General features: G+C 51.4%; 1 protein-coding gene across 1 annotated transcript; it reads left to right on the forward strand.

Annotated features, from left to right (window-relative positions):
* The first annotated feature begins 21,504 nt into the window (after positions 1-21,504).
* Positions 21,505-23,489, forward strand: LOC144129454 (uncharacterized). The gene is made up of 2 exons (XM_077663636.1): positions 21,505-21,603; positions 22,686-23,489. The coding sequence occupies exons 1-2, from the start codon at positions 21,505-21,507 to the stop codon at positions 23,487-23,489; spliced, it is 903 nt and encodes a 300-aa protein (XP_077519762.1).
* The last annotated feature ends 721 nt before the right edge of the window (positions 23,490-24,210 follow it).

The following is a 24,210-nucleotide window of genomic DNA, read 5'->3' on the forward strand; positions in this document are numbered from 1 at the left end:
CCTCAGCCTGTCACTCAACGAGTCCAATGCCTGGCGAAGACGAAGACATGCAGTCCGCGAACGATACGAGGGGACTCCCAGCTCCCATGGAACAACGCTCCGCTAAGCACGTATCTCAATATCATTTCTAGCCACATTCAAGTGAATTACAGTCTGCTGGGCGAGTTCGTTCGCGCACGCTGCCATACGAAAAACGGAAGCGCAATGTGTTGCTCTCATCTTGCGCCTTCGTTCACTGTGCACATTGAAGTGGGGTGATAATAAATGAGGTGTCAAGGCGCAGCCCCTTCCCTGGAAGCAAGGCATCTTGGCGCTTACCCAAACTTCCTGGGGAGATTAGAGCTTCAGCAGTGACCTGAGGTGTGCTCGACGTTCGCATATCGCGCTGGAATGCGTGCAAAAAGGGCGGCGGTGCTACGACTACGCATTTAGCCGTTGCACTCCCACGTTAGTGAATACCTTCACTGATACGGTAAGCGAAACCTCGATTGGTTCCTAGTGTCTTCACGGCCTTTTCGCAAACACATATATCGGGACGTGCGCTGTTCTGTGCTGACTTCATTTTCCTTGGAACCAAGGTGAACCAATTACCTCCACAACATGGTTTGCTAGATACTTCATCAAGGGTGAGCACAAGCCAAAATATTGCCGTTTTTCAAGTGGATTTTTACTGCACGCGTCATAATTGTAACAGATCAGCTCTAAGGTATACATAACAATAACATTCGTTCTTGCATCTTAACACAACATGTGGAGAGACAAGATGATGCATAAAGTTTCGAAGAAATAATAGCAAAAAAAAGATACTCGGTCGACAAGGCCGAGAACGCTTGTCCTGTGTCTTCCTCGGCCGTTTCGTGTGTGTGCCTTTTTTGCGCTACTATCTCTTCCAAAATATTACTAGTATGGAAACGTGATATTCCCTTTCATACTGGAACAACTGTAACAGCCCCACATTCACTCCCGGTATCAGATGTGGAAGTCGTTACCCGCCATCTATGCAAACATTAAGTGTGCGAGGGCTCCATCCCTGAATTCGCCGATTACCACCGCATATGAACGCATGTCGCTGCGCCGGCCTTCATGCTGATTTTAGGAGGTCATCGCACTGAAGCCGTTATGGCAACAAGCTGTGAACAGAAGAGGAAACAGAACACTTGGCCTTTCCGGAAAGTTCCTCTCCGGAGGACTCCACCGACACTCCATCATGCCACCCAAGAAGCGCGAGGTAAGCGCCGAAACTAATACCATTCGCTGGTGGACATGATGGATTAATAACACCCAATTCTACTTGATGCACCTCATCGAAAGGCCTCTCGGTTTTCTGTGAGAACGATGACAACGTTAGATGCTTACCGTAACGATGGCATAACATCAACATTTTTTTTTTCCAGCTGCAAGCTGTATACGTCTCAGCTGTAGCAGAGTGTGAATAAGAAGGGCCTATTTTTGGAAGCCCAAGCTGCACGCTGCTGTGAGACAAGCATCTGATGGTCCTTGTGCATGGAAGAAAAGTGCGCGCCAAAACTCGTCACTAAAGCTGTAGAGCAGCAATAGAAAAAATAACACACCAATTTCAACCTGATGAAAAGATCTATACAATTTCGGGACAATAACAGAGAAATTCATCGTAAAAGGCCATTCCCAATTAAGGCAGGCTTCGTGTTTCTCTCTTCGTATTACAAGAGTTGCTGTGGTTGTCGTACATAAAATTTCTTTGAATATAGTACTCGCTGCGAATGAATACTTGCGTACCATTCAACTGGACTGCAACTGCAACTTTCTGCCACTGACGCATGTTTCGCGCGTTAACGGGCAAACTAGGCACCACCTCTGCAGTTGCCGAAACGCCTTAGGCCAAGTAAAGAAACAAGATATTGTCAGGACTCGGTAGAACCCCGAGGAGAGCTGAAGGTAAAACGGTTTACTGGTTAACCAGAAAAAGTCCCTGCGCACTTCAGCTTCTTCTTCTTGCCTCGCGCTCGTAGACCAAGTCTTCATCTTTGGCGTCTTCTTGCATGCGGCAATATTACCCTGCATGTCATTGGCATATCACCCTGCAAAGCTTGTACTGTCGGGGACAAATATCCAGAACGCGCCATCGGTAACCGAAGCTGAGAGCTCTGTGACTAGCCGCGGGCGGGAGACCACCCCTGCCGAGGTGAAAGCCGCACTTGCGTTTTGTGATATGTGCTAGTGATAGCAAGTGATCGCTAACAATCCTGGCAGCTATTAGTCAAAATCGCTTGTCGCGCGTCCTGGAGAATTTTGTCCCCCACACGACATTGTCCGAGGCAAAATTTATAGGGATAATAAAATCACAGTACGGTTTCTTCGCCGATAGCAGAAACATTTTAAGCAGGTTTAGGGCTGTAAGGAAAAATTAAATCGCAGCAATTTTTCTTTTTTCAAGGAAGTAGCGAGAGGTGTCGCCCCGCACTCTGCAACGCTCGGCCTCTTCGAGCAGCGCCTGTCTCGGATCGAACGCCCTTCGCGACGATCTCGGCTTGCGGGTAGTTGCGTCTAGCTGCCGTTGGGACATCGATCAAGAGCAAATAATTTCGGCGCCGTGCGTTCGCACCTCGAGCCGGTGATTTCCTTCTTTCCGCCTGCTGCTTCGCGCCCTCGTGAAGTCACTGCCCGCTCCACTCAGGGCACCCCCCCCCCCTCTCTCTCTCTCTCGTTTCACCCGCTGCTTTTTCCCTGCGGAGATACGTCGATGTTGCTTGCCGTCTCCATAACAAAGAACTGCGCAGCAAGCCCAGTAAACTCGCATACAAAAGGTAAGACAAGCGAGCCTAAATGTGAGCACTTTTATTTCTCTTGTGCGTTGCAAAGATTTTTTTTTTCCAAGCTCTTCCGGCAGGCACCGCTATTTGTCTGCGCCCTTTCGTACCCTTCAGCGGAGGCTTTCATTTAAAAAAGCGCTTTTTGTTTTGGACTCGCCGCTGTCTCTGTTACTATAGATACGGAGAGCCCGGCGGTACCATCAACAGGTTTCATGAACATTTTGTAGACCATGCGACCCAACCTAGGTCAGGTGTATGCAGGCGAGCCGAAGCTTTAACTGAACATTCGCCGTTCATGCCCAACATTCACCCGCACTACCGGTGTGCACCTCGAATGACTGCTGTGCTTTACTCTCGAAATACCGCGGAGAAGCAAGGACTGAGATGAAAATGGTGGTCACCGCCGTGTGTATAGTGCAGCGACCAGAAAAAAAACAACACACAATTCCATGAGCATTCAAATGAACTATACTGAACGAACCATTTCGTGCTCGGGCGGCCTAGGTTTACATCGTGCAATCCGAGAAATTGTCGAATCGCAAGGATTCGACAGGACCTTGAGCGGTTGGGGCCAAGCCGTCGCTACAGCACTTTGTTCATTATATATGCGCCTTGCGAAGGCTCATGTTTTACTCTAATGAGCTGCCGAACACGTGTCATTTTGTATACAAACACTGAGGTCGGCGCGAACTGAAATTCGTGCAGTACTTTCCTCTTGCAGAGATTTTGCTCATAATGGCTGCTTAAATACACGTATATAAAGACGAAAGGCCACATCATAGTGCCTGCCGTATCTTTAATTGTTTTCCGCGGTTGCCCTGGGCCCTCCTTGTCTTCATTCATTCATTCATTCATTCATTCATTCATTCATTCATTCATTCATTCATTCATTCATTCATTCACACTGTCCGAAGTTGAACAGGACGCGTTCCTGGGCTAGCTGGTACACAGAGGAATCAGGGCGATGAGATGCGTATTTGATAACATCAGAAGAAAACAAAGGGACGAAAACATACAGCTCTTCGTAGACTGCCAAGTTGGCGTTGCATATCAGATTGCTCCGGCGCGCGGCAAAGTCAAGGTGTGTCATGTGAGCCGCTTAAATGCAATAGCGTTAAACTAAACAACGCCTAAAAACCCGGTGTTGGCGTTGTCAGCGTCGGTGTTGCGAGCGAAAAATCGCGGCGTTGCTCTGGCAGGTGATTCTCAGAGAGCAACCCAGGACGCAGGTGGGCCACCTAGGTCACGTGACCTTGCGGCGTCATCAGAACCTGCCCGTCGGATAGTGAGCAAACTGCCTACTGTGGCAGGTGGCGGCAGTTAAAATAATTGATTGGTTTCTCGAGAAGAGCAACCTGGGTCGCACAAGAGCCACCGGTGGCAGCACCTGCTATCGCAGGGCAGTGGCGCATCGCTTAACCGGTGTACAACTGCGCCAGGAAGGGTATGCGGACTGCCAGAGAATGATCTTCGGCATATATGGGAATTAACTCATTGCGCTACCGAGTCGTAGCCTCAAGACGGAGCTTAAGTGCCCCTTCCAGTTTCTTTTTATCAAGCTTCGCCTTCGTGAGCATAAACTGTCAGCTGAAAACAAAGTGCGAAACCAATTTTGGCTACATTTTCAGGCATATGACCGGGAGCCTTCGCTAAGAGATGCCAAGGTATTGCGCCGATGTAAGTGAGACACTGCACGAGTTCCTCTATAGAAGCAGGTCTTCAACGCTGAACCAGCACGGCGGGAATTTAACCACATTCTTCAAGTGGCGAGGGTAACAGGGCAAAGATTTATTTTCTGCGCGTGCTGTCTAAGGCGGATGGGATGATCTACATGAGCAGCTGTTACTGCCCTGTGCACCGAGATGGCGTCGAGCACGATTTCTTGAGCGGAGTCGTTACATGACCAGTTCAGCGCGAAGGAGCTCGCGGATTACGTGACGAGACTTGGAAGCTCATTAAAGATTTATGGAAATTACCAATGTTGGCAACGAGTTTAAACACCAATAACAAATCGTTTATTTCATGATACAATCTTTTTTACGCTTACGTGTAATTGTTTTCATCATTTAGCGGGCTGAACGGCGGTGTTTCGTCGGAATATCAGGCCACACCAGTCATAGGACTCTAATCCTATAGCGCTGAAACGCCTCACAACGTGTCTAGATTTCTTTTCCAACTCGCCTGAGTCGTTTTGTCGGTTTCCGAGAACGCTTTTCGGCCAGCAGCTCTTTCTTCGGGCATGGCTGAACGTTGCTCAAAGCAAAGGCTACAGGCGTAAAGAACCCCAAGGAGAGTTGGAATTTAGCAACTGAAATTCAATTCCAGGAAGCACATTTGCTGTTCGGTGTGAGTCGCGCCGTCCCCGGTGCCAACGAGCGAGAAAGAGGAGGCGGCTCTCTCTCACTTGGTGGGTTAGACATCCACCGCAATACGAAAGCTAGCGTCAGAAGCACCGCGAAGGGGTGCGCTGGGAGAGGAAGCGAAAGAATGAATACCGTTTCCTACCTGAGCCGGATACAGTTCGTCCGCAGTGAAGCTGCACCCACATTCAGTCACCACACTATTCTTTCACGGCCGAAAAGCAGTCTGTTGTTAAAACTGTTCTTGGCACCTCAACGAGAAGCTAATCCAGAACGAAATAATAAGCTCAATAACACGTTAATGGGTGTCTCTGGTAGAGAGGATGGGTTGGAACTTTGTTAACACTAATTGCCATACATCATATTACTAATCCCTTAATTTGTGCCTCTGTTTCACACGTACTTCTTAGCTTACAGTCTTAAGCTACGCCGTTATGTGAAATACCTCCTTACATAAATATAAACCCTAGCTTTTAACCTATTCATACTAACGTGCCTGCGTAGCCTAGGGTTGGAGTGTCTGAGTCAGGATTTCAGGGTCCATGGTGCTTGAACAGCTCAACAAAGGCGGGACAGAGGCAAGACAAGCACTGACTAGCAACTGAGTTTATTGAAGAACGAAAAGTGGTGATATATAGTGAACGCAAACAATAAAATATAAAAAAAAATAGAAAAACGACAAAAGGCGGTCAACAACCTATGCCACGTGGAAGTCCAGATGTTGAATTTCCTTGTCACTTAATGTCACAGAAGGATTGCTGATTCACTTTCATAGGTTGTTTACCCCAATTTTATCGTTTTTTGTTTTTTGAATGTTTTATTGTTTACGTTCACATTATATTACCACTTTTCGTTCTTCAATAAACTCAGTTGCTAGTCATCCCTTGTCTTGCCTTGGTCCCGCCTTTGCTGCGCTGTTCACCCACAATGAATGCTTACCAAGTCGCCCAAATCTCAGCTTTACTCAATGTGATTCCAGGGTCTCCGGTTCGACTTCCATCTCATTCTCTGCAAAGAACTGCTGCCAACTCGTTCATGTCATGTGGTCTCGTGACGTCACACAACATGCCGACCACTCAGCTCCCGGCCTATCTGCAGGCGAACTACCACCTGTCGGTGGCACAATCGTGATTTTAGCAACACGATCGCGACACGAAGCGCCGCCTTCCGGCCCCGTGCGCCTGCGCAGCGTTGCTTCGATGCGCGGTCGCAACGGATGCGCTGGCGCTGTGCAGAGCGCGGCCACTCTGAGCCGCGTTCTCACGTACGAGTAGACGACCCTGTACATACAGGGCCGGCCGCTCCTAGCTAGAACAAGCCAGCGGCACGGCCTCGCTCTGCAGAGCGCCAGTGTCCGTTGCATGTGTGCATCAAAGGGGAGCGACAGCACAAGCTCTACGTCCACCTACGCTTGCGCCAATTTGCTTCGACGCGCAGCTGTGTCGGACGAACCGGCCACCACAAAAGAGCGCAACCACACCACTCGCGTGTTCAAGCTAGGTGTACACGAACAACAAAAAATCGTAGCTCCAGTCCACCCTGTGAAGGTGGTTGGACAGCGAATCTGTAAAGCGACACCCAATTGCCCATTGCGACGTCACTTGAAAATTCTCATACGTGGCTCTACAAGGAGTGAAACCAGAGACAGGTGAAATGTACTTCAGCTGTATGCGGTATTGCATTCAATTGTTAGCTAGGCATTTTTTTCTCACGACGACGACGACGACACGAAAATTTCCTTGGACGGTAGATGTATACAGCTTTGCTGTAAAAACCCCACTATGTTTTGTCATTTTGTCAAATTCGCCTCCCATCTAGCCGTCTGAAATTGTTCTGTGATGAGCGCAATATGTCGAAGAGAGAGTAGGGATACTCTGATACGTACTACCTCCCACCGGCAGGTGAAATTACAGTGGGCATCTAGCGCTTGTGCTCTGACTCACGTTGTGGCCAAACAGACACACAATTTCGGGCGGTCTATAACCATAGAGGAAGGCGGCAAAAACAATGCGAAGTGCTAAGGTGTTATGCCCGGCGTTCCTTCCAGTCCAAATGAATAAAGACGCGGAGGATTTCCAGAAAACAACGTGAAGTCTATTGAGACTTGTGACGAAACGTGTTTGCAAGGACTGGCGCTCTCAGAATGCATGTTGGATGCAGCGACGACAATGGCGCCCCCACGTGGTGGAGCATGCCATCGGGTCGACGAACGGGGCGTTGTTCTCATCAGTCACGCTGGGGTTGACCATTGACGGAGAGCTGCACCTTCGACAGAGGTTCCGCGTTTCGGACAACAGGCGAGGAAGTGCAGGATCTTTCAACCCCTGCTGGGAAATTGCTTGGGATTCCTGTGCAGCGTGGGCGCATTCCTGTGCAGCGTGGGCGTATTCCTGACCCACGCGCGCGCCCATGTGGAAGCTGTGTTGACAGCAACGTGACCGTGTCCTGCGCCCTTTCCATGGACGAGCTGAGAGAGCATCAGCACCACCCCTGCCGTGGGCGGTACCACCAGTGTCATCATCTGCACGTTTGACTGGACATCATTCTCCGAACTGTATTCCCCAGGCAGGGATCTGGGGAATACGAAGAGTATTTAACGAGCTTCTGGCTTAGTGCCAGGCAGACCCTTTTTGAGAGAGACCCTTTGCTGGCCGGAGAGACACCCGTCTCCTATGACTCCCTTTTGCTGAGAGGCATTCTCAGTTGCCCTAACTTGTACATAATGCAAATAATCCGTACAAAGTTTTTCTTGCTTTTTCCTTCGTAACCACGTCTCCGATGCTCCTCGTCTCTTCTCCGGCCCGAACACGCTACCCGAATCCCAACACAAGGCCAGCTGAAAGTTATTGTCATCCGCATCAGATCACCGTTATTCCATGCAGAACAAAGTTCATGTCCTCTGCCAGCCAGCCTCGGCTGGATTTCCTTTCCTCTTAGCCTGCCCATCACACCACCGGTTGTGTGCTTTCCGCTCCAGAAGAATCTAGAAGCAGAGGCTTGCAGAAAATTTTTCATTTATGATGTATGCTTGGTCTAGGCCTCATATGGCTGATGCTTACTCGATTCCTATAGACGTATTATGATAAAGCGTGCCTGTTTTCTGTTGCATGAAAGAGCGCTTTAGACGACAAAGAACGGTCAGTGGGTGTCGGAATGAGTTTAACGTTATTTAGGCAAGAAAGAATTTCCGAGTCCCTTATGCCAATTTGAAGCACAGAGACATGAGGAAATGTGTCTAAATAGGAAGTTGCAGAGGCGTCTTCCCGGAAATATGTTGCTGAGAACGCGTTGTCCAACTGCTGATTTCGGGTAATGCTGGAGTCGGTCAAATTATTAAAGCAAAGAGTCGCAGGAAATAATTACGCCCAAGAAAGTGTGCGGGTTATTCGTTAGGATTGTTGCAAAAACAATAGTGAAAAATTGACGGCGGCTTATTATTAGCAGCATTTGTTGTTATCTGTATAAACGTTTTCTCTTACTTGAGTAGTTTGCCATAGGCTATACCGCCTACGGCAACAGCTTACAACGGCGCCTAGCCGCGCATGCGCAGATGGCGCCACGAGCCGGCACCTGGGTCCTCAGCAGCATTTGTTCAAGCGTATCGGCTGCTGGCAGCCCCGGTAAGCAATGACGGTAAGCGGTATACGATACGCTAACTGTCTCTGTTATTGGCTTTTAAAGCTTGTCATCGAACGAAAGTTATCTTTGGCTGCTACTAATAGTTATAAGCGATAGATATTTTGTATTCAGGTTGCAAATAGTAGTCTTGAAGAAGATCTAGATCTTGTGAACTCAGCGAGGACAATCAGGAATGTACTGCCGCAGGTATTAGACAGCTTAAATCACGGTTAAAGTCGTGCAATTCTGCCCTAGTATCGCACCTTATCTGTTTTATGGCAGTTTTTTTTTATTAAAAACGTTATTAATGCGTCCGGTGATAACCTGATGATCAGAAAGACCAACATGATGCTACAATGTCACAAATGCAATTTCACTGGTCAAAACAAAGCACCGTGTGTAAGTGTGCGCACTGTCATGTTAATATGTGCCCTTACAGTTCGAAGTGCGCATCCTCATGCTTGTACCTGTCCTTATATAAGCAGCCCCTTGTCTGATAATAAACACACTTTGTTCCCTGCCACCCGGCTGTTCACATGATGTCAGAAGTGTGGCGGCGACGCGTTTCGCAAGGCGCGTTCACCGCTGCTCGTCCCCGCCCCTTCATCCAGCTGCAGCCTTAGTGCACTGGTGAGAAAGAAGTATGGCGTCGACGGTTCTTCCACCGCCAAAGCCACTGGAAAGTACGGGTGACGCTTACCAGAACTGGAACATCTGGAAAAGTGAGTTTACTCTGTTTTCTGCGGCGACCGGACTGAGGAAGCAGCCTAAAGAAGTTCAGGCAGCAACACTTCTTGTCACAATTGGTGTAGAAGCAAGGCGGGTGTTCTATACCTTCAAATTCGCAAATGAGGACGAAAAGCAAGACCGCGACAAGCTGATTGAAAATATCGAGGCCCACCACAAACCAGAAAAGAATTTAACTTTCAACGAGTTTCGTTTCAGCTCCCGAGATCAACGTGAGGGCGAATCTTCTAACGAGTGGCTAATCGATGTCCAAACTCTTGCTTGCTTGTGCGAATTTGGTGAGCTAGAGGACAGACTACTGCGCAGCCGAATAACTCTTGGAGTTTGAGACAAGGGCCTGCAGCAGAAACTTCTGTCTGAAAACCCGTCGTATGCCAAAACAGTGGAAATATGCCGAGCGAGGGAACAAGCGAAGGAGCAATTTGAGATCAGGGAGGCAGAAGCAAGCGCTACAGTTGAGGCCACCGTACATGCTGTAAAATCAAAAGCTAGCCTCGGAATTTGCCCAAACTTCGGTGTCACTGAACAGGGAAAAGCAAAGTGCCTTGCGCAAGGCAAGCGCGAAGCGACACTAAGAAAAATAACTACGAAGTCAGCACAAGACTGCTGCTCTACGCTACGGTCGTTTTTCGGGCACACAGAAAAGGCGACGAAGAAGATTGAGCATCAGGTCGCCAGTGCAGCGCAGTCTACCACGGCGCTATTCTTTATCGTGAAACAAGCAGTTCCTGTTACATTGAGTGGCAAGGTGGCTGAACGCTTAGGGCTGATTGGCTGCATAAACACCGTGGACGCCTTGGAAACTAAGGAAATAGTAGAAAGATTTGGAGATGTTTTCCAGGGGCTGGGATAAATCAAGAGTGAGAGAGAGAGAATGAAAAGGAAAGGTAGGGAGGTTAACCAGATGTGAGTCTCCGGTTTGCTAGCCTACACTGGGGATGGGGGATAGGGGTTTGAATGACAGAGAGGAAAACGAAAAAAAAAAGGAACGTGCACAAATGGAGACACACACACACAAGGCGTTCCAGTTGAAGTCTTTCACACAGGCCGGTAGATTGCAAGAAGCGCAAAAGCGCTTGCACGGCCTTCTTCTGCGACGGTAGGCCCTTTCAAAGTAGAATTCTGTTTTCGGATAGCGGTTGGTCGTCCAGTTGGTCAAGTTCGTGGCTAAGGCATGTCCTCTGTGGACTGTACTGCGGGCAGGAGCACAATATATGGCCAATTGATTCTTCATGGCCGCAGTGGTCACAGGTTGGGGTGTCGGTCATCCCTATGCGGAAGGCATAGGCTTTAGTAAAGGCAACACCCAACCAAAGTCGGTATAAAAGCGTGGCGTCTCTACGGCGAAGCTGTGATGGCGCTCGAAGACTTAAAGTTGGATCAAGTGAGTACAGTCGCGTATTTCTTAAATGTGGCTCATTTCATTGAGACGCGGTGCACTGCCGAGCAAGTAGGCGGAGCTTCCGTGCCGCGTCAGTTCTAGAAAGAGGAATTGGGACGTGGCGCTCCTCAGTATGGGCTGAGCGGGCAGCGTGATCCGCCCGTTCATTGCCGATAATCTCGCAGTGACTTGGAAGCCACTGCAAAGTTATTTCATGGCCGGCATCACTTATATGGTGTAACGTCCCTGTAATATGGAAGATTAGTTGTTCGTGCGGTCCGCGTCGTAGAAGTTACACTAGAGACTGCAGTGCCGCCTTCGAATCGCAGAATATTGTCCATTTGTGTGGCGGTTCATCACCAATGTGATGAAGGGCAGTTAAGAGCGCTGCGAGCTCTGCTGCCGTCGATGTTGTCGCGTGGGTCGTCTTAAATTTGATTGTTGTAGCTTTCGCTGGAATGACGATTGCCGCCGCGGAGCTGCTTGGAAGGACAGATCCATCAGTGTAAATATGCGTTGAGTCACGATAGTTCTCGTACAAATATAGTAGCGTGAGCTGTCTAAGGGCTGGTGATGACAGATCAGCTTTTTTCGTGATACCAAGCATTGCGAGGTTGATTTTTGGCTGAGCGAGGCACCATGGAGGGATCGAAGGTCTCGCAGCCGGAGTGAAACAAGCTGGCAATGATTCATCATATGCAGTTATCGTTTGGCTGAAAGATGTGTGTGGCCTGTCCGCTGGTAGAGAGGCTAAATGGTGACGAGGATTCCTGGCTAGATGCCTTATATGGGTCCTGAGTACTTCAATTTCAATGTGGGTCTAGACAAGGTGGTCTCTAGCGATTGCTATCGTAGCCACTGTTGAAGCACTCTGAGGCAGGTCTAGACAGATCCGGAGCACTTGACCCTGAAGACTTTGTATTGTGCGTAGATTCGTTTTGCCTGTGTTGTTTATTGCTGGCAAGCTGTATCGCAGAAATCCTAAAAAAAGCAAACTGTACAGTCGTAACATGGCACTAGGCGACATTCCCCAGGTCTTGCCAGCAAAAAACTTGAACAGGTGGCAGATGCCTGTCAACCGTTTTTTCACGTATGATATGTGTGGGCTCCATGACAAGTCCCTGTCGATTATGACACCTAGAAACTTGTACGATCGGACCCGTCGTATTATTTGGCCATTTATCATTACACTGTAGTTTGCCATGGGTTTGCGCGTAAATGGCACTAGTGCGCATTTCTCGGAGGAAATTTCCAGGCCTCGATTACGGAGGTAGATAACAGTTTGTGTGGCGGCTTTCTGAATTCTCGCTCGCAACTGTAGGCGTGTTACTGCAGATGTTCATATTGTAACGGAAAACAGGGAGACAGGTCGCTAACCAGCAGAATACAGCAAGCAGCCAGCCAGCCAGCGAGAGACACTTCAACGTCTTCGAAGACACTTCAGCGCCACCTGAGAACACCAGGTGGCATTACTCCCCCTCCAAAAAAAAGAAAAACAAAAGCGGGGTTGCAGTATGGGCAGTGGAAAGAGAAAAAAAAACAGCACAAGCACACAAAAATGTACAAGGGAGGTGGGCGAAGGTGTCCCACGCGAAAACTAGCAGAACACTGAGCGTACTATCCATTACCGCGTGAAGTAGGGTTTCATGCGGACAACGTGCACAACCTCAGAGCGGGGTGGACGACGCTGAGGCTGCACAGTCCCGTCAGGAAGAACTTCGTAGGTCACTTCGGTGACGCGGCGCAAAACTCGGTACGGTCCAAAGTAACGGCACATCAGTTTTTCAGACAAGCCTGGGCGGCGTACCGGGGTCCACACCCAAACTTGGTCTCCCGGATGGTATTCGACGTGCCGATGACGGAGGTTGTAGCGGCGTGCATCCGTGCCCTGCTGCCGCTGAATGTGAAGACGGGCAAGTTGACGTGCTTCCTCGGCGCGCTGAGCGAACTGCTCGGCGTCTGGCGTGAGTGGGTGGTCATCAGTGCTGCATGGAAGCATTGCATCCAGCATCGTCTGAACGTCACGTCCGTAGACCAGACGAAATGGTGTAAATCGGGTCGTCTCCTGGGTGGCCGTGTTGTAAGCGTATGTGACGTACGGGAGAATCTCGTCCCAGGTTTTGTGCTGCGAGTCTATGTACATTGCGATCATGTCGGCGATCGTTCTGTTGAGTCTCTCTGTGAGCCCGTTCGTCTGTGGGTGATAGGCAGTAGTTTTGCGATGGTTCGTGTGACTGAGCTCGAACACGTCGCGCATGAGCTGTGCCGTAAACGCCGTACCTCGATCAGTGATTACGTGGGACGGTGCGCCATGACGCAGCACGATTTGTTGCATAAAAAACTGGGCGATCTCAGATGACGTACCGCGCTGCACCGCTTTAGTTTCCGCATACCTTGTTAAATAGTCGGTCGCGACTATGATCCATTTATGACCGGCCGATGACACAGGGAATGGGCCCAGAAGATCGATGCCGACTTGATCAAAAGGCGTCCGAGGGGGTTCAATAGGTTGGAGCAAGCCCGCTGGCTTGAGAGGAGGCGCCTTACGACGTTGGCAATCGCGGCAGCCTCTGACGTAACGCTGGACGGCGTGAGAAAGTTTGGGCCAATAATACGCCTGGCGCACGCGTGCAAGTGTGCGGGCAAAGCCCAAGTGGCCGGAGGTCGGCTCATCGTGACAAGCAAGAAGGATATCGGCGCGGAGATCTGCCGGAACGACGAGGAGGTGCGCTCGGTCAACAGTGCTGGAGTTTTTCTTAAACAAAATGCCGTTCCGGAGACAGAAGGCCGGCAGGTTTCTAGAAAATTGTCGGGGTACGACAGAAGCTCGGCCCTCCAGATAATCAATGATAGGTCGCAGATCTGGGTCAGCTCGCTGGCGGTTCATTAGGTCTAAGGCGCTGACAACTCCAATAAAACCACTCTCGTCCTCTATGCTATCATCCGCTAACCCGACGGGCGCGCGAGAGAGTGCGTCAGCGTCTTCGTGCGTCTGGCCAGATTTGTGCACAATGGTGTAATCGAATTCTTGGAGGCGGAGGCTCCATCGGGCTAGGCGCCCCGATGGGTCGCGAAGATTTGCAAGCCAGCACAACGAATGGTGGTCGGTAACTACTTTGAACGGGCGGCCGTAGAGGTACGGACGAAATTTCATGGTTGCCCACATAACCGCAAGGCATTCTTTTTCTGTGGTCGAATAGTTTGTTTCAGCGCGAGAAAGCGTGCGGCTTGCATACGCGATGACCCTTTCCACGCCACCTTGGTGTTGGACGAGTACGGCGCCGAGGCCGACGTTGCTCGCGTCGGTGTGGACTTCGGTTTCAGCCTCTTCATCAAAGTGCGCAAGAACAGGGGATGTTAGCAGTCGTCTGCGCAGCTCGGCAAAAGCCTCCTGCTGCTCGGCAGCCCACACGAACTGTGTATCATTGCGCGTGAGGTGGTACAGGGGTGCGGCAATCTTTGAAAAGTCGGCGATGAAGCGGCGGTAATATGCGCACAGACCCAAAAAACGTTGCACACTTTTCTTTGTTGCAGGAACAGGAAAGTTGGCGACGGCAGCAGTTTTCTCGGGGTCGGGCTTAACGCCATCGGCACTCACGAGGTGACCGAGAAACTTCAACTCTTTGTACCCAAAGTGGCACTTCTCGGGCTTTAGCGTTAAGTCGGCCGATCGGAGGGCATCTAATACTGTCCTCAGGCGTTCAAGGTGTTCGGCAAAGGTTTCGGAAAATACGACGACATCATCGAGATAAACCAAACAAGTTTGCCATTTTAGTCCAGCGAGAACGGTATCCATCATCCGCTGGAAAGTTGCCGGCGCTGAACATAGCCCAAAAGGTAGCACTTTAAATTCGTACAGTCCGTCGGGTGTCACGAACGCCGTTTTTTCGCGGTCCCGCTCGTCGACCTCTATCTGCCAGTACCCACTCTTTAAATCAATGGAGGAGAAGTACTGGGCGCGACGAAGTCTGTCGAGCGAGTCGTCGATACGAGGCAGCGGGTAGACGTCTTTTTTGGTGATGTTGTTCAGTTTCCGATAATCAACGCAGAAGCGGAGTGTCCCATCCTTTTTCTTCACCAGCACGACAGGTGAAGACCAGGGGCTGCTGGAAGGTTGAATGATTCCATCTGAAAGCATCTCCTTCACCTGCGTTTGGATCGCCTCACGCTCCTTCGGTGAGATACGGTACGGCTGCTGATGGATGGGGCGGGCATCGTCGGGCGTAATGATGCGGTGCTTGAGAAGAGCCGTTTGCCGGATTTTCGACGAAGAAGCGAAACAGGAGGAGTATTCAAGTAGGAGGGCACGTAGTTCTCGCTGTTGAGTCACCGAAAGGTCCGGGCTGATGTCAAGGGATGGGCGCACAGGTCTAACAGCTTCGAACGCGAAACATTCAGAAACTTCCGCTAAGGGGTCGGCGAATGCGATGGCAGTAGCACGAAAAAGGTGCCGGGGCTCGTTAGAGAAGTTAGTCACCAGGAGCTCAGAGCAGCCGTCGCGGAGATGGATGAGACCTCGCGCTGAGCAGATGCCGTGGGTGAGCAAAAGGGACAGGTTGCCCTCTGCGACCGCTGTCCCTTCACGTAGTCCGTCGCAGTGAACACTCACAAAAACGCTGGCGCGTGGCGGAATCCAAACGCTCTCGGCGGATATTCTAAGGGCGGCGCGGCGTGGACAGTCCTCGGAGTAAACATCAGCTTTCTCGGTAGAAAATGTGACAGTGCGCTTTCGGAGGTCAATAATAGCTCCATACTCTCGGAGAAAATCAACGCCAAGGATACAGTCACGGGAGCAGTTCGGTAGAACTAGGCAGCTGACAACAAATGTGGAGCTGCGAATTTGGACTCTTGCTGTGCATAGGCCAAGCGGAGTTACGACATGTCCGCCAGCCGTGCGAATCTGCGTGCCGGACCATGGTGTCATTACTTTTTTAAGAAGCGCCGCTAGCTTTCCGCTTAAAATCGAGAAATCAGCGCCAGTGTCCACCAAAGCACTAACCTTATAGCCATCGAGAAGCACGGGTATATCCAACGAGAATCGATCTCCGAGTTCAGGTACTGCAGTCGTTGCCTTTAAATCGCGGTCGGTCGCTGTTCGCGTTGTCGGGGGGTCTTGTTCGTATCGATTGCCAGCGGCCTCGCCCCCTGAGGTCGCTCTCTTTAGTTTTCCCGGCGGGGACTTGGCGACCGTCTCTGCGCCATCCAGGAGGAGCTTTGGGGCTGTGGCGAAGGTCGGCGTGGTGATGGAGACCGAGACTGCCGCTGGGGAATTGTCGCCATGCGCTGCTGGGCTACGTAGTCCTCGATCTCCCGGGGTCGTTGACCTCTTGGTGGACGGGGCATGTCGATAGGGAACCCCTGCAGCCCAAGCTGTCGATACGGGCACTGGCGATACAGATGACCGGGTTCCCCGCAGTGAAAGCAGAGACGCCGCCGATCTGGAGCACGCCACAGGTCCGTCTTCCACTGGGGTGATCGTCGATTGTCGATGTAGTACGTGTCGGGGTGTGCGGAAAACAGCGAGCCTTGATTGGACGGAGGAAACTGCGCCGAAGAGGGCGCAGGACGTTGCAAGGCTTCAGCGTACGTTGGACGACGGCACTCCGTTGGTAAAGGCGGCGGGTCAACGGACGGGAACGAAGGTCTCAAGGCTTGAACCTCTTCGCGGACCAGGCTAGCGAGAGAGCCGGCCGTCGGCAGGGGAGCACCGAAAAGCGCCTGGAGCTCTTCGCGCACAACGGAGCGGATCAGGTCGCGGAGAAGACCAGGGTTAGCCCCGAAGGCAGGAAGCGGCTCTGTAAGTGAAGCGGCGAGTACCGGCCGGTCGTAGGTGGTAGACCGCCGCAAGAGCATCTTCTCCATCGTGACCGCCTCCGAGAGAAACTCAGCAACAGTCCCAGGTGGACTGCGCACGAGGCCAGCGAAAAGTTGCTCTTTAACGCCGCGCATGAGATGGCGCACCTTTTTATCTTCGGGCATGGCCGGGTCAGCTCGCCGGAAGAGCCGAGTCATATCCTCCACGTACATGCTTACAGTCTCATTCGGCATCTGAATGCGAGACTGCAAAGCCCGTTCAGCCCGTTCTCGACGATCCGTGCTGGTGTAGGTCTCCAGCAGGCGTCGGCGGAACTCGTGCCATGATGTTAGGGCGTCTTCTCGGTTTTCGTACCAGGTACGTGCACCATCCTCGAGACTAAAGAAGACGTTTCGAAGTTTAGCGGCGTCGTCCCACTGGTTGAATGAGGCCACGCGTTCAAACTCGAGAAGCCAGTCCTCTACGTCTTCGAGCTGACTGCCGTGGAATGGTTTGGGCAGTCGCGGATTCTGCAAGGTGTAGTAGGCAGCAGCTGGCATGACAGGTCGATGGGTGGGTGCTCTGGCAGACTCCAAAAGCCCGTGTTCGGGAGGTAGGCCTTGATTTCTCCGGCTAGCACGGTGCACGGGGGTGTCCACTAGCGAAGGACTGGAGCCCAGGGTATCCGGAGGAGTATGAGACATATACAGGGATCTTTACCCAGCGCCTACACCAAAATATGTAACGGAAAACAGGGAGACAGGTCGCTAACCAGCAGAATACAGCAAGCAGCCAGACAGCCAGCGAGAGACACTTCAACGTCTTCGAAGACACTTCAGCGCCACCTGAGAACACCAGGTGGCAATATTGTGACGTTCCTTGGGTGTGCTACGAGGTTCCGCGTTCGACGGCGCGGCGTAGACGGAGACCCAGATGACAGCGGCATCATCAATTACCCAGCCATGCTCTTTGAGAGTGACGACCAAAACGAAGGGGTTTAAGCCCAACCGGACCCAACCGGACCCGCCGCCGCCGCCGCGGGGAAACGGGCTTTATCCTCCCCAATTGCCGTGGCGGTTCCAGGGGAGGCCTCCCGAGCACATCCCAGGACAAGGGACCACTTTCCCGGCCGGTGACCCGCGGGAACTGTCAGCGGGCCAGAGCGCGCCTTACCTTGAGGAGCGAGTGTCAGTTGATGGATGGAGAGCGGAGGTCGGTGACCCGCGGGAACTGTCAGCGGGCCAGAGCGCGCCGTACCACAGCCGACGCTATGCGCTACCTCGAAGACAACCTTCTTTCCCTCGGACTCAACACGTGAGGGGGGCGAGACCATAAGTGCGGTGGTATGTTTGTGCGCCCAAGTGAAAGCCCTAGCCCCCCTCCTTCCCCTCCGGCGTGGGCGTCCTCACCCTAGGGAGTGTGGAGAAGAGGATATAAAAATCGACAAGCAGTACGGAAGAGACGCTAAGGACGACATCATTCGCCAAGAGGGCCTTCAGCGCCGAAGCCCGACGGCGTGCAGCTTCTGCCAGCAACCGCTCGAGCCCAACTCCGGAGCCACTCCATCGCCCCCATGAAGTCGTCGGCACGTAAGCTCGGACGCCCCAGCCTCTGAATCTTAATCATGTATAATTATTGAATATATCTGTTTGTTTAAACTGAGCCATACGGTGTCTCTTTGCCTCTCCGTCCCGTGTGGACCTGCGCATTATGGGGGTCATCACACTGGTGTCAGAAGTGGGGTCTCAAAAGCAAATGTCCTCTGAATGCTGTGACATTCATGACTTCAAAATTGTAATCAAAAGGGAATCACGGGACTGATTGTGGGACTTTTACCCCCATTTGAGAGGCTTGAGGCACTGGAGGGCTTGAAAAAAAAATGTCTGTATCTGAGGGAGCTCCCACTCCACAGCCGTCGCTCGGAGCAAGCATGCTGGCATTAGGAAGCGTCATTCCGACGTTTACGGGAGATAAGACAGGGGATCCAATCTGCGATTTCTTTTCCATGCTAGAAGAGATTGGGAAAATGGGGGGATGGTCCGATGCTCAAATGCTGGGAATGGCGAGGTGTAAGATGGCAGGAGCTGCTCATGATTTTGCTTGGCGAGACGAAAAAGTAAAATCCACAAAATCATTTGCGGAATTTAAGAAGCTCGCTTTTGAGCATTTCGACACTGAACCACGTCACGTGCGGGTACAGAGGTTCCGTGACGCCGGACAGATGGTAGGGGAGGACGTGCGAACGTTTGCGTCGCGGCTTCAGCGCTTAGCGCGCGATACGTTAAGCATGGAGGAGGAAGGAGACCAGCTAAAGAAGAAATACGCGGAGGATATACTTAAAGAGGAAATGACCGCTTTGTTCGTGGCTGGTCTGCAAGACCCCGTGCGCCGGTTCGTGCTCTCGCGCAAGCCGAGCAATTTCGACCAAGCCGTGGAGGCCGCATTGGATGAGGAACGAAATGAGGCGTTAACGACAGCCGCAGCGAGAGTACGCGTCATAGAGAGAGCGGTGCTCAACCCTGAGGTTGCTCTCTTGACAGAGCGGTTAGATCGCTTAGAACAGCTGCTATCTCAGCAGTTGGAACGCCAGGTTGAAGCGCGCGCTCAACAGCGCCCATTCGCTGGAAACCGGAGACTGCCACAAAGCTACAGGCGCGGTATGCGAGATTTTGAAGAAATCGTATGCTTCGCTTGCCAGGGTCGCGGACACATCGCCAGGTTCTGCCAAAACGTGCGCCGTGGGGAGCCACAAAGAGAAGCAGGCGAGACACGCCCTAAGCAAGCCTACAGCGGGGCTCCAGATTCCGAGACAAAAAACTAGATAGTCCTCGCCAGCCTGAGGAGCGTGGGGAGGGAGCAGTGGATGATGAGGTGGTGGTAGTTTGTGTGGCCGACGAGGCATGCCCTGTTGTGCGTTGCAAGTTAAATGGTTGTTGCATGGAATTGTTGATAGATACGGGGTCAATGGTGACATTGCTTAAGGAGAGCAGTTTTAACACGCTTCGAAGGAAGGGGGACCGCGAGGTGTTGGAAGCGTCTGGTGGTATGGCAACCAAATTTGTAGGCATAACGGGGGATCCTCTTGGCATAAGTGGACTCTACCGGTTACACTTATCTCTCGGCGGAATTGCATTGGAGCACCCCTGCTACGTATGCCCGGACACGGTGTCTCTGCCAAACGGAGTGTCAGGTATATTAGGGCAGGATTTTTTGAGAAAAGGGAAGGTAGTAGTCTCATTCTCTGAGGAAGAGGTTAATGCGGGCGGCTCAAAGGTTCCGTTTTTGAACAGGAGAGGGGCTGAGATTCGCATTACCGATATTAACACCCGCCAAACAGTGGGATCATTGGAGAAGGTATATTCGCGGGTTGCCGTCAGGCTGGTCGATGAGGCGGTCGTCCTTCCTTGGTCGGAGCACATTTTGTACGCGTTTGTGCCTTCAGATGTAGAGAGCGGCGCCGTGGGAGTGCTTGAGCCGGTCGACTCTCTCGGTAATGGCCTGAAGGCAGCCGCGTGCCTCGTGACAGTTAATGACGCCCACAGAGTGCCCCTACGGGTGGTTAACTATAGCCAGCAGCCACTGAGCCTTCCCAAGAACAAAACATTGGCTTTCTTCACCTCTGCGATAGAGAAACGTGAGCCCACCGATACGGTACTCGCAACTGTAGAGCATGCTAGTCCTTCGGCTGCTCCAAAGGTGTCGTTCGATTTTTCTCACGTAAAATCCAGGGAGAGGGAGGCTCTGGCTGGTTTGCTGAACGACTACTCGGAGGTATTCGCCGCGTCCAACCTGGATTTGGGCTGCTGTGGCGTTATAAAGCACAGGATAGAAACCGGCACTTCATCGCCCGTTTACCAGCGTGCGTACAGGATTCCTTACTCCCAACGTGAGGAGATGGAGCGGCAGGTGCAGGACCTGATTGATCGCGGCATTGTCGAACACTCAAAGTCACCCTGGGGAGCACCAGCACTATTGGTGGAAAAGCCAGATGGCTCGTATCGATTGGTAGTGGACTACCGCAAACTAAATGCCGTAACTCGCATCGATCCATACCCCATCCCCAATATACAGAGACGCTTTCTCAGCTGGGCTCTGCCAGGTACTTCACGGTAGTGGACATGGCGGCGGGATTCTGGCAGATTGCAATGGATCCGGCAGATGCCGAGAAAACGGCATTCAACACGCCCTCAGGGCACTATGAATGGAAAAGAATGCCGATGGGTCTGGCCAACAGCCCTGCTGTCTGGCAGAGAACCGCTGATGTTATCCTGGCAGGTCTTCTGGGGAGGCTGTGCTTCGTGTATATGGGTGACATAATCATATACAGTGACAGTTTTGAGAACCATTTGCGCGATATTGAGCACGTTTTGGTGCGACTAAGAGGAGCGGGTCTCAAGCTGAAGCCCTCTAAGTGCCAATTCCTCAAAAACGAGGTGAAATACCTCGGGCACGTTGTTTCAGCTGACGGCGTGCGACCGGACCCTGAGAAACTAAGGTGTGTCTCGGATTTTCCATCCCCGACTAGCGTCCGCCAGGTACGGCAGTTTCTCGGCCTGATCGGTTACTACCGAAGGCACATAGAGGAGTTCGCCAAGCTCGCTAAGCCGCTCACCGCCTTAACAGCCAAAAATATCGCCTTTCGCTGGTACGAAAACGCGGAGGATGCTTTTGGGGCCCTGAAAAGGAAGCTAATGAGTGCACCGCTGTTGCGCCACCCGGATTTTAATTTGCCCTTCGTTATGGCCACAGATGCGTCAAAGTTCGCAGTTGGTGAGCGGCTTAGCGAGCAATTTCCTCCAGCCCAGAGTGCGCTACATGGGCAACATTCTGACTCCAGAGGGACTGTGCCTGGACCCCAGCAGAGTCGAGGACATCGTGCAAGTTCCGCCACCACAAAACCGTAAGGAACTGCAAGTTTTCCTCGGCATGATCAATTTCGTGGCGCGGTTTGTCCCTAACATATTCACGTTGTCAGCGCCGCTTCGCGAGTTGTTGAAAAAGGATAGCAGCTTTCGTCAGCTTCGAGCGACCCTCACAAAGGCGCGAGTCCTTGCCTATTTTAACCAATGAAAACCATTGACCTTGTCAGTAGACGCCAGTCAGCATGGAGTAGGAGCCGTTCGTCTACAGTACGGGCAGCCAGTTGCCTACTCATCCCGTTCGCTAACGGAAGCACAGCAGCGCTACGCGCAGATCGAGAAGGAAATATTGGCAATGGTTCATGGTTGCACAAAATTTGAAGGTTATATCTTCGGGCAGTCAAAGGTTACCATCGAGTCGGATCACGGGCCTCTGGAATCTATATTCAAAAATCCACTTTGTGGATGCCAGCTACGATTGCAGCGCATGAGGCTTGTTATGCAAAGATTCGCAATCAAGGTTACGTTCAAACCAGGAAAGGAGTTGCTTCAAGCTGATGCGCTTTCTCACTTCCCGAGTGCTACGGAGTTAACTGGAGAGACAGAAAAATTTTAAGTCAGCGTTATTTCTGCGCATCCTGTGTAAGATCAGCAGCTCAAGAGTATTCGGCACGAAACTAACAATGACGCTAGTATGGCTGAACTGCGCCGTTACTCGAGCACAGAATGGTCGGAGACGAAGAACGATGTGCCGCATGCCCTGCGTCCATACTGGTGTTACCGCAACGAGCTGGACGTTAAGGCCTGCTACCCGGAACCAACCAAATAGTCATTCCTCCTGCCAAGCGACCGGAATTTTGCGCTTGCTACACGCCGCACATGGAGGCGAGGAAAAAATGAAGATGAGAGCCAGAGAAGTAATGTTCTGGCCTGGCATGAACGCAGACATCTCCGCTATAGCTAAGTCATGTGCAGAGTGCGAAAAGTACAAGCGCAGGAACACCAGACTGCCTATGCTGAGCCACGGGATACCAGGCCTGCCATGGCAAGTAGTAGGGCTTGATATTTTCCACCACGATGACCAGTCCTACCTAATTCTCGTGGATTACTACTCGTTTTTTTTTCGACGTTCAAAAGCTGCGTCAGACAACAGCGAGAGCGGTAAACAATGCGTGCGTGCTCGTCTTCGCGACTCACGGAATCCCTGCAAAGCTGTGTAGTGATAACGGCCCACCTTTCAACAACGCGTGCTCCTACTCTTTTGCTGCGCAGCTCGAAATTGCCCGCGTAACTTCAAGCCCGTACTCTCCTCGAGGTAACAGCATGGCGGAGCGTACAGTGCAGGAGTTGAAAAAACTGCTAACGAAGTGTCCTTTCGCAACCCTGGAATTTTACAGCGCCCTGCTGGAGTGGCGAAACATGCCAAGGGACGAGCAACTGAAGTCGCCCATTCAAAGGTTGATGGGCCGCAAAACAAGGACGCAGTTGCCGGTTCTCCCCCAGCACTTGCCGGTTCTCCCCCAGCCGCAGACTGTGCCACCACAATCCGTTCGCAATCGCCTCTACGAATTCAGAGAAAAGCAGCGGATCTTCTGCTACCGGGCGGCCAAGCGTCTACCACATCTCCGCACCGGGTCTCCAGTACCAGTGTGCGACACCATACGCAGAACCTGGTCGCCAGCTGTGCCTGTAGACCCTGCAGGCACACCTCGGTCATACACCCTACTTACAGACAGCGGGCAAGAGCTGCGGCACACCAGGGAGCATCTCAGTTCCAAAGAAATGCAACCTATGTCGGACCCTGAAGGGACAGTTTCTGCGGAGTCGGTATCCCAGCCTGACCACATGGCGGAGCTACAACCTGAGGCCATCCTTCGTAGAAGTGACCGTCTGCGTAGACCGCCACAACGTTACCCCCTGCCAGAGAGACGACAGCATTAGGTCCCTGACATGTGAATTAGTAAGCTTTTTCCCCTTTTTTTCTCTTCGAAAAGAAGGAAGATGTAAGCATGCGCACTGTCATGTTAACACGTGCCCTTACAGTACGAAGTGCGCATGCTCATGCTTGTACCTGTCCTTATATAAGCAGCCCCTTGTCCGATAATAAACACACTTTGTTCCCTGCCTGCCGACCTTTCGTTTGGAAACTGGGCTTGGAAATGATTTAGCAGGATGAAAAATATAGTCAAGTCTGCATGAATGCACGGGCATCTCTATTACTTGTTTCCACATACTGTGTGTCCTAACTGATGTAGAATACACTGAAATAACTGGCAATGAAACAATTGTTTCCCTGTCTGCTTTTAATTTTCTACAATCGTTTTGTTTCGCGCACTTAATAATTATAACAAACATGCCACAAAGAGGGCTGACGGAAAAATCTTAAGAGTTTGACGAGCCCTCGACCCCAGATTTATTGGCAGCTACAAGCACATTTTAACAACAGGGTAAAAGTGTATACATATTATGTGACGACGTCACTGTATAACATAAAAAAGCCACAAAATTAGTTGTTTTGTGGTGCAGCATATTTAAGTGGTTTGACAGCTCTTAAGCAATCATATGTAATTTATAATTGGTCCGAGGAGTTTTAATATGCCACGGGGGATGATTTCTTGCTATGTATATCACCTAGCCTCCTATTTAGTTGCCTAGGTACCCA

Source organism: Amblyomma americanum, chromosome 4, assembly GCF_052857255.1.
Source record: "Amblyomma americanum isolate KBUSLIRL-KWMA chromosome 4, ASM5285725v1, whole genome shotgun sequence".
In the NCBI taxonomy this organism is placed as follows: Eukaryota; Metazoa; Arthropoda; class Arachnida; order Ixodida; family Ixodidae; genus Amblyomma; species Amblyomma americanum.

What these genes read in the sequence shown, in the direction of transcription:
- LOC144129454 (XM_077663636.1), top strand. Translation starts at nt 21,505, where the DNA reads ATGGGCAACATTCTGACTCCAGAGGGACTGTGCCTGGACCCCAGCAGA. An exon ending in AAAACCGTAAGGAACTGCAA is followed by an intron (nt 21,604 to 22,685) that starts GTTTTCCTCGGC and finishes GACGTTCAAAAG; the next exon opens with CTGCGTCAGACAACAGCGAG.